Raw genomic sequence first — 10,985 nt, 5'->3', positions numbered from 1 at the left:
TTCACTAGTCGGGTCTAACACTTGATTCGGCAGCATAGTGTTCAGATCCGAGCTCAAAGCCATATCTGTGATGCAAATTGTACCGCGGTCCTACTCTGAGATCGAATCTGGTGCTAATACGACGGTGTTGGTAAGGTCTTCGGGCCGGTATGACACCCAACCCGAAAAGGTAAGTTCGCCATAGGAGTCCACGACATACTTGAGATTCCCAAACCTGATGGTTTGGCCTGGGGAGAGGTCCTCGACCTGGCCGAGGTGATTGGTCGAGTTGGCGTGAAGCATGATGTTGTCGAAGGCAAAGAGCTGCCGAGGATAAAGGTCTTCCCAAAGCCAATGTTGTCGTTGATCCAAAGATGAGCCATCGAGCCTTTGCTACCACACAGCGGGACCTGCATGGGCCACAAATGTCGGTGCTAAAATCGGCGGATCTTGGGTAGGGGGTCCCGAACTGGTGGTCTTGGCTATATGGTAACAAGAAGTAGAGAAAGACACAATGTTACCAAGTCTGGGCCCTCTCGAAAAGATAAAATCCTACGTCATGCTCTCTTTGTATTGATTGTGGTGGGGTACAAAGTACAAGATGATCTACCTCGAGATCATATCAATGAGTTCTAACTTGCCTCTACAAACTAAACCCCTCGGCTTATGTAGGCACCAAGGATATCTAGGGTTGCAAGTATGTCGGGTACATCTAGGGATAAACATGCCGACCATTCAAATATAACTTGGAGTATGCACCAAGTCTTCGAACGATTCCATCTTGAACACACCGGGGACCATGGTTACATGGCTCATTCTTTAGTTGTCGGTGGATCCTCGGCCCGGCCCATGAATGGCAGGCCGACGTGGTGAGCACCCACTAATCCAGGACACTGTCACATGATCAGGTCGACATGCACCGCCGCGGGCTTCAGCGCGGTGTCGTCGGTGGACCCCGTCTCCATTATGGGGTCATCGTCGGAGGCCTCGAGGGAGCCGGCCAGCATGCCGGCCTCGGTCCACCTCGCACGGCGGCTCTGCCTGGCCGCAAGGGCGGCGACCTCGTGCTTCATATCCGTTGATAGGCTCTCCTACACAGCGTTCCCGCTCGCAGTCATGGTGGATGTGGTGCAAGGGAGGAGGATGTGGTGTGGAGTTTAGCCGGGTGTGGCCACCTTTAAATAGCAAATTCCAATGAGGCCAAGTGTATGAGTGTGTCAATGCGCGGCCCCGGAGTTGGTTCCTTTGCCGCCGAGCCTGCTTAATGGCATCATACAGACGAACGGGCATTGAACGGGTGTCGTACATATCCGTCCCGTCCAGTAAACACATCTCTGGCATTGAACAGGCATGGACACCGAGAACGCAATGCGGTGGCGCTCTCGGCCGGCCCGCCGCTTCAATGCTGGCGCCAGTCAGAAGTCGCATCTGCTCTGGGTCGGCTTCAATGCGGAGCGGCCGCTCTATGATGGGGTGAATGCAAACAGCTGGCGACGGGAGCGAACGCACGCGGGCGAGGGAGAAGAGGTTTTGGTGGGCCAGGGTAGTCAGGAGCGGGGGTGGCAACGGTCCGAATGCGTGCACCCCTTCCCCTCACTTTGTTTTCGATTTGCGAGGAAAATGCGTTCGAACCGATCCGTGAACCGATACAGAATCATGTTGGATGATAAACCACGTTCGGAGGTTTTGAGGATGAGCATTGAAGATGCCCTTATTGCACACGTTTGTGGTTAGTCAGGCCAGCCGTGTGCCACAAGGGTGTTAATAGGTTTACCGTGATGTCGTAAGTAATACGTTCATTATCCGATACTAGAATGCGCCAACCAATTGCCCACTTTCTAGAAGCCATCTCTCTAATATAGCGACACAAAATTGTAGCTATGGGTTAGAACTAAGATTAACGAGACATAATCTTGTGCCACCATGCTGCGTGTGGTGTGCTCGGCCTTCTAGTCATACTAGATGATGCCTTGCGCCTTGCTGCGAAAAGTGCATATGTCTATATTTATACATAATATTAAAGAACAATGCATTTCTCTGATTTTTTTTGTCCATTCATCTATCCTAAGTTGTTCATAAAATTGGAATAAATTAACCATCATACCACCTGTGTAAGTGAGAAAAAGAACAATTTGTTAATTGTTTCTTTGATTTTCTCGCCAGTCATTGAAACTACCCCTAAAGTTAGAGTAAATTACCCCCACCACCCGTAAGTGAAAAAAGAACTCTTCATTAATTGTTTCTCTGAAATTTTCATCTGTCATCCAAATTTCCCTCTAAGTTGAAGTAAATTACCAACCTCGTCACCCGTAAAAGTGAAAAAAATGAGCGTGTCTCCGAATTATTCGTACATCATAGGGCCCATCCAGTTTCATCCATCATGATACTGAATTTTTCTTTTCCTTCTCATATATGCCTCGAGGATGTTCTCAAAAAAAAAAATACAAGCATCAAGGATCAACTCCAACATCGATCCATTGTGAGCATGTTAGAATGCACGTGTGAATATTGGAAACTTGATTTGAGACTGTGATTGTATTATCGCGTTGCAACGCACGGGCCTTTCTGCCAGTTGAAACAAATGTATAAATATGTGCTTGAAAACAACTAAAATTAATTGAAAAAGAAACAAATGTAAGATAGCTCTCAGTTTACTTTTTTTAAATAATAAAAGTAATGAAGTGTGTGACAATAATGATGTATAAGAACCCACAAATGTATTTAAAAACTTTTTTATCGCGCTTAATATGACATCTTTTAAGAAAAATATGAAGCATGAGTTATATATTTGTTGTTATCCTAATTCAGTAAGATTAAGACTGATTAGCATGCAATACAAAGAGTGCACTGTGTAAAATAATATCAAGTATACTATCACTTAACTAAAATAAAAGCTCTAAATAAACAAGCATGGGTACATATTTTCGTCAATTGATATTTTAGGATAATCAATTAATGGGGAACAGAAGGATGATGTAGCCATTACAGAAAGACTATTGACAACAACATGACAACTCTCCTGGATCATTGTAGTCATTAAAGATCTGTCGAGAGGCGGTGATATGCTAATAATTACACCATTCTCTAGAAGCCTGGTAGCAGCTAGTTCTTTTGGGGCTTATGTGTGGCTGTCAAAATAAGCTTCCCCCTACCCAGCTTATTCTGACAGCTCCTAAAATTTTATTCTAGAAGCCTATTAGAATAAAATTTTAGGTTGGGCTGCCAGAATATGTTACGTAGGTGGCAGCCACCTATAAGCCCCAAAAGAACCGTCCATGAAGTCTGATTGTTTTGAGTTTGTCTCCATAGCGCTTATGTTCAGGCTGAGAGAATATAAGTCATGGAGAGTGTGTACTCTTTGGTGCCTATGAAGGTATATTGTATTGATTTAGCTGGTCGTCGATCGCTTGAATTTGAAATTTGGGTTAGTCGATACTTTTGGGAAGGAAGCACCAGCCACACAGAGCACCTAGGTCGCCGACGGCGATGCTGGGGCAAGTGAAGCGAGGCCTAAGGGCGCGAGCAAGGCCTCGGCCAAGAATGAGTCATTGCCGGCCGGCGGAGGCGAGTAAGAAACTCGATGGTTCGGGATAGAAGGTGCAGGGCTCACTGGAAAAATCTGGTGCTTCGCCAATTTAATAGGGTGTCCGAGGGGCGGCATAAGAACGACTGCGGGCGGCAGTAAGGGAAGGGCGGCGAGGCGAGGCTGGCGCTGGAGCAAATTTGAGAGGAAGAATGAGAAGGCATAAGGTTGAGGAAGGCCATCTGGCCGTTAGTTTTGCATCTGACGGCCGAAAACGAATCCACTAACGCAAAATAAGTTTTCATTTGGTTGACCTCTGGACTATCCGATATTATATAGTGAAATAAATGTGCTATAAATTGCGTAGATGTGGATATATATATATATATATATATATATATATATATATATATATATATGTTCAGTATTTTTTATTGAAAACATAGTAAGCAAAGAAAGAAGTGGCAAAATGGTTTAAACCAAACTAATACACCACTATTGGAAAAATAAATGAAGCCGGGTATGAAGTATACTCGGCAAAGAGCATTTTAATCTCCGCAAAGTTTAAGGCGAGTGTTGCACTTGCCTTACAGTACTTGGCTTAATGTGTATCGGCTTGGGCAATGTAAGCCGAGTGTCCTTCACGGGTACTTGGCTTATGTGTTAGCCGAGTATAAACCAGTGGCTCTTGGCAAAAAATGCGGGATCAGGGCCGGCGCCACCTAATGGTGGTGCCACGTGGCGTCTCTATAAGCCGAGTATATGGCTATGCCATGTGTCCAGCTGGCCTCGCGGCACGTTCTGACTTTGGAACCAACGGAGCACATACCGCGATATCTGAAAACAGCAGTGTCTATTCTTCTCAACTAGTTGAGTGAAATGTTGTGTGATTGATTCAGAGAGCAGCGGGAGGCGCAAATCTGGCCCTAGAGGTCCTCGCAAGAGAAAGGATACCATTATGCAGGTCAGGGTAGGATATTTGGTAACCATTTTGGGGTAAGAGTCATGTTACGTATTCTCATGGAGAAATCCAACAAATTATTGTCTACACATGTATCAAGTGTTTTCTTTATAGTGTGCACCCTTTTAAGTTCAGCTTCTGCAATTAATCCATCAGCAGGGCAGCAGGCAAAGTATTCGGTGTCATTGGTTGTTTGAACATGACATCATGCACCTTCTGCAAGTGAAGGCCGAAACATAACACAAACATACGGAAGCCCAGTGTCCTTTCATCAAATCGTGTTAAGATTCAAAACAACTAATCATTTTGCATGTGATCCTAATATGGGTACGCTAAGGGGTGTGAAGAGTATAGGACAATACCTTACAAATTCGAAGTTGCAAAATATTGATAATTAATTAGAGAGAAATCACGAAACTAGTGGATCAGAAGGGCGATGAAAACTAGAGTATATAGAATGGGTAATTGCGGAAAGAAATAAATGCAATAACTAAATATAAATGCAACTGTGTAGGATTAGAAATCATTGTTTGCACTAAAAAATAGGTTTAAAAAAGTAGCGCATGTGTAAGCCGAGTGCCGTTTATTGGGTACTCGGCTTATATATAGCACCGTCACGGAGACTTCTGCAGCCGCCGTGATGGCCACGTGGCAGAAACCTTTGCCAGACAATGGCTGTAAGCCGAGTGCCTTTCCTCCTATATACCGAGTATCGGTCATGCATAGAGAGCGTTTTGTGCACACACTCGGCTTACTCGTATGGAAGCCGAGTACTTATTTTTTGTTGTGTATTATCCGGTCACTACTCGGCTTAGGTTGATTTAAGCCGAGAACCCGTGTTTTAACACTCGGCTTACACGTTACTACTCGGTAGCATGTGATTTTCCTATAGTGCACAATACAATACATCATTTGATTATTATTTGTATTTATTCACAACCACAAGAGGTGAAGGTTATGGATGTGTGCACTGCATGATGCGAAGGCCGGGTAAACCTCCTTTTTGAAAAAACAAGAGATGGATGTTTCGATGTGAACATCTACATAGAGAAGAATTGGCTTTGCAAAAAAGGCATAGGGAAGAATTTATTGGGATTCTATGTCCAAGAAATAATTTATTGGGATTTTATTCCTGCTGCTTTTTCCTTTTCCACAAGCTTTTCTCTTCTGCATCGCCAGCACAACCACCTGTTGCAACCTCCCCATCACTCCAAATTATTACAGTTATTCAGTTGGTATCACTATCCCAATAACGACAGAGGAAGGTAATAAGTCACGTGTTTTATGCACGGTACAGAACAAGGAGCAGCAGCGACAGGGGGATCCTATCCTATTGGAAGGCCAACTGGACCACACACCTACAGAGAACAACCCACAGATTTGCTTTACAAGAATTATTGATGAGGCTTCGCTGCATGGCTAGTACTGTATGTGTCCATGTCTCGCCTAGTTATATGCTGTTTTCATCCTTGTAACTTGGGCAGTAACTTTGTAACATATCGTATGCGGCCATTCTGGAGCAGTGCATATCACCATAGTATGTCTTTGCCTTGCTTATGCCTTATGAGTAGTAGTACTGATATAGTAAATTATGACCCGGTAAAAAAAGACAGCAAAAGGAAAGGGAGAAGAAGCTCTATGCGAGGTTTCATACTTTCATTCTAGACATAAAATGAGTAAGAAATCACAAGAACCCAGTAATAAGGCGAATAGACCATAAGTTTGCAGTGACAAGAACCTCGATCCAGTAATTCAGAGCTTGAGAGACAGATCGATCTCCTCGGCGATGAGGTCCCGGCGGGCTGCCTCCGGCGGAGACGCCCTCCTGTGCGAGGAGCTCCCGGCGGCATTGCTGGTCGGGTCCTTCCCTCTCCTGCTGGCCTCCTCGCCGGCGCCGACCTGGCCCACGTGGCCGTGGCGGCGCGCGGCGGCCAGCTCCCGCGTGCGTTTGGCGACGCTGCGCTCGAACTTGTGGGCGTTCTGGTGGCCGCCCAGCGCTTGGGAGGAGTAGAACTTCTTGTTGCAGTAGGTGCAGGTGAAGTAGCCCAGCGGCTCCGGCGACGACGCCCGATGCAGGGAGAGGTTGAGGTCGATGTCGCCCTCTCCCTCACCGCCGTTGGACTCCATATGGCGAACGGCCGGCCGGCGGAAAAGGCTCAAAGGTGGTGCGAACGGGGGTCTCAGCAGGTGCGAACTAGCTAGCTAGCTTGTGTATTCTAGTTGTCTAGGAGAATTGATGCGTACGGCGGTGCCCCCAATTTCCCACCCAAATGATTTAAGCGGTACAGCACAACCCTAGAAGGGAGTAGAGAGGAGGAGAGGAAGTAGGAGTACGAGGGTAGTATATATTGTACGCTTGTTCTAAGGAACACACGTACTGTGCAGGATCTGTCAGGGTGAGAAAGAGAAAAACGATGAAAAGGACAAGAGATTTCATGTACCGATGGATCAGCCAGTAGACGAATAGGATTGCTTGCCAGCAGATTGGGGTGCTGCTGTCCGCTGGATCTTGGACCGAAAGCTGTGGACCTACGCCAAAGAAAGAATTGTTCAACCACTGGTCTGACCGTCACCGTATGCCCCGGAGCTTGCTCATTTCTCAAGTATCCGCAATATTTTCACGTGAGAATTGTACAGCCACTCATCAATCAAATAGTTAGAATATCGCAAAAAAATGGCTAAAGAAAAGGAGATATGTTTACTTAAGAATTATAAAGCTTTGAGTGTTTGTTTCTGATTCTCGCGGTTGCTCGTCTAACCGTTGGGAGATGAGGCTCACTCTGTTTTTATTTCTTTTTTCTTGGATGCTGGATACACTTGTAAGACTGAGACACTACTCTTCATATTTGGGATGCATGCGCCATTATGATAAAGAGATCAAGGATTCCTTTTTTGGACCCGAAGGAGTACAAATCACCTTCTCACTGTATATGGTAGTATGTGATAGCCCACAAAGTATAGGGGAGCACAACAACTTTTGTTGGACAGTATTTCAACCCTAATTTCTATTCGACATGATGGAAGCGAGAGAATACGTGTAAACTTTGGCAATTGAATTGTCAATTCAACCACACCTGAAAAGAGTACTTGCTCAAAGAAATTATTAGTAACAATGATAATATGGTGAATGGAGTGGTGTATGTAGCATCAAAGTAATATAAGCAGAAAAAAGAACCCGCAGTTGGGAAGTACAAGTAATTTAAAGAGAGCAAACAATAGTGTGAAACGTAAGCATAGGGGTGGATATTGGGTCGTTGTATGGATGGTACCAAATATGTAACACAACAATCAACTAGAATAAAATCATTAGCTCATGTTCTTGAATTATTGTAGGCATGCCTGACGTGCTTATTTCTTTTCTTTAACACAATACAAACATATATGCTCACATACACGTACATACACTCACCTCTATAAAGGCACACACACAAACCCTACACCTGTCAGCACCTCCGAGATACTGAGCCAGCATAACATCTTAAGATTGACGAAGTCACCATAGGTGCCTTCGTAGTTAATGGGGACGTCTCCTCTCACTGGACGAATATTGCTGGAATGCTCGAAATAACCAAATCCAGGAAATACAAGCACCAGTGTCAAGTTTAGGACTTGAACCCTAGGGATGGTTCTACCACAAGGAATCTAATCGTATGAGTTGCGCTCAATTCACACATGCTTATTTCTCATAACTTGCTTTTTTTTGCAGTCCTCTTCAGAAACTAAGGGCCACTAAGAACTAAGATGGCCTTTGGGATCGACCGGAACAACGCATTACAAATAGTGAATACATATAATTCTCAAACTATAGCTACTCCCATTGATATCCCAAACTGTCACCACCGGGGCCTCCAGTTCCAAATTATAGTAGGTTCATATGACTTGCGAGTATAACCATTAACAATAATATCATAGAGACATAAATAGTGCAGGTCTAAAATTGTATTACTTGGGTCCTAGTAATAAGCATTGGGCACAACAAACTCATAGCAAAATCAATTCTTGAACAATCATGACACTTCAGGTCATTCCCCCATCAGTCCAATATATATTACATAATGTATCTCATCCAACACATGTGTCTAAAGTGGATTACTCACACATGGCCGGGAAGGGCATGATGGCATTGTTAGAGAAGGGATTGACGGAGTCGATGGTGCAGTTTGCCTCTCTTTGGAGGCAAAAACCTAGCATCCATCAGTCTAGGATTAAGAACATTGGTAGCAATGCTTCTGCCTTGAGGAACATAGTTGATAAGTATGAGGGGGTATCACGGAGTCAATATAAGCCAGCAGTCCCCAAGAAAGAGCCAGCGGAGTTTAGGTGGCACAAGAAGAAACTATACACATGCGAATTCACCATACCAATGTAATGGCACAAGATATTCCTCGAATTGTAAAGAATTGGTTGTAGGAATCTTGTGTCCATCAACTATATCCAAATATTACTTGCCATTATTCATAATACCTCATTGTGGAATTGTTGCTTTGGAGAAGCATGGAAATTGTTATCATTGATGGGAAATTGTTCCGTGGCAAATTAAACATAAAATATCATCTCTCTTCCCTCTCAAACCTTCCTCGCACCATATGGGTTGGTAGGTTAAAAAAGAGCTATGGGTTGGCATGGATTGTGGGATTATGGAATTCTACCTCTTGTTCTAGCGAGTGTCACGGCGATGTTGGCGGTCGATGGCAGTATCTCTATCGGCTGTTTCCGGGGGGGGGGGGGGGGGGGGGGGGGGGGGGCTAAGGACTCGATTGTAATATCCCTTTTCTTGGGGTTCTTTTTGCATAATTTCTAGGGCACGTGTCCCGTCCCAGCCTGTCTAGAAGATTCCACGTCTCTGTGTATTTTGTACTCTGTTATTTTGTTAATGTAATTATTGGATTATATTGTTGAGCCTCTCTCCATCAATTCAGACTTGTTGGATACATTGGTTGGATTAATGTACTCCCTCCGTCCGAAAATACTTGTCCTTAAAATGATTGTATCTAGACTTATTTTAGTTATAGATACATCCATTTTATCCATTTCTAGGACAAGCGTTTCTCGACGGAGGGAGTATGAGGTTTCTTCAAAAAGAAAACTTAGCCGCACTGCTGGCAAACAGTGGCCTCAACACCTCGTGCACCCCAAATTATGGGTCACAAACATCATGCGTTCTTTTTGTGGCAATATTGCCCTTTTATGACTGACTTTTCTTACCAACATGCCTGTCCACATTTGTACTTCTCAAGTTACATCGATGCAGTTGAGACAAGAATGAGACCAAAACAAAACTAAAAGAAGGCAACAGCCGTACATCAACTATTTTCTGCATTGCTCAGGTGGGACATGAGGACATTCGAAGATCCAACAGGACACGCGGAGTATCTTGATCATGATTAGTTACTCGGACTCATATGTAATTACCATGGCCATCTGAAAGTTCTCCTCTAATCTGGTCCGCTGTGTTGAGATTATGATACGAGGGATAACGGTTAATAGTCTTGATCGTCAAACAGTGCATACTGTCTAAAGCAAACACTGTTGATGAACATGTGCTCGTGTTTCGGAGATGTCGCCCACATTACTGTCGTTGCGCACAATGATCTGCAAGGACACGCATAGCGCGGGAACTCTGTTTAATTGCGATTAAAATTCAGAAACGCGAGGGGAACCTAAATCAACCAGACAAAGCCAATGTAAGGCATGTCGCTTTGGTCTGTCGTTAAGGTGTCGCAACTTCAAAACTATGCCTTGATACCCCAGAGCTAAAGATATCACTGCCAGCACCTGGTGACCTTGCTGCTGGAATAGTGCCTCGATTGCGTTGCACAGTTGCATGTGAGAAGTTGGTGAAGCTTCAGTTTTCGTGGAACAAAATAACGGTAACATCTCGTTTGTACGAACACATGAATTTATTAGCTTTCATTGTATTATATGGCCATTCATGATCTGGCTTGCAGTACTACATAAGTTTGCCAGAACCTATCGACGTTGATTTTGATTACGAGTATATCACTGCAAGAAATACAAGGCGGAAATGGTTTGCAGTTTGAACATCCAGTTTGAAAGTTATTTCAGTTTCAAAGTTTAATAACCCTACAAATTAAATACGTCTTGGATTAAAAAAGCAACGAACACAAACCGCCCAAGCCCGGCCGCTAAGCTCCTGCGCCCCTTACGTATGACACATGGCGAGTGAGGAAAGTAAACACTGGATCTTTTCTTAAAAAGGAGAAATATCCCCGGCATCTGCATCAAAGCAATATATACATCCATCTTATTATATTATTCAACAGAACTTAACAAAACAAATACATGGATCAATCAGAAGCCACCTTCCTGGCAACTACTGTCGCTACACCTACAATCTTGATAACGTGCCCTGACCGCATATCAACACACTACATCTATTCCGGTGGCCTCAACATGCCGCCCACTGGCAAGCCAAGAGAACCAACGGGTCTAGCTTAAACCTTTGCACGCACCGCATGCACACGCTTTAGGATCATCTGCCACCATCTTCCGCCGTCCCAC

General features: G+C 44.4%; 1 protein-coding gene across 1 annotated transcript; it reads right to left on the bottom strand.

Moving 5' to 3' along the window:
• Positions 1 to 6,082: 6,082 nt before the first annotated feature.
• On the bottom strand, positions 6,083 to 6,796 carry LOC147971709 (uncharacterized). Its single transcript, XM_087526286.1, has one exon. The coding sequence runs from the start codon at positions 6,588 to 6,590 to the stop codon at positions 6,216 to 6,218; it is 375 nt and encodes a 124-aa protein (XP_087382412.1). The 5' UTR covers positions 6,591 to 6,796; the 3' UTR covers positions 6,083 to 6,215.
• Positions 6,797 to 10,985: the final 4,189 nt, after the last annotated feature.

Source organism: Triticum urartu, chromosome 5A, assembly GCF_056163025.1.
Source record: "Triticum urartu cultivar PI428250 chromosome 5A, HENAU_Tu73, whole genome shotgun sequence".
Lineage (NCBI taxonomy): Eukaryota > Viridiplantae > Streptophyta > Magnoliopsida > Poales > Poaceae > Triticum > Triticum urartu.
Note: the sequence above shows the minus strand (reverse complement) of the source record. Positions and strands in the feature narration are given on the sequence as shown.

Excerpts from the sequence above, each read along its gene's own strand:
- LOC147971709 (XM_087526286.1), bottom strand. The coding sequence starts at position 6,590 with ATGGAGTCCAACGGCGGTGAGGGAGAGGGCGACATCGACCTCAACCTC.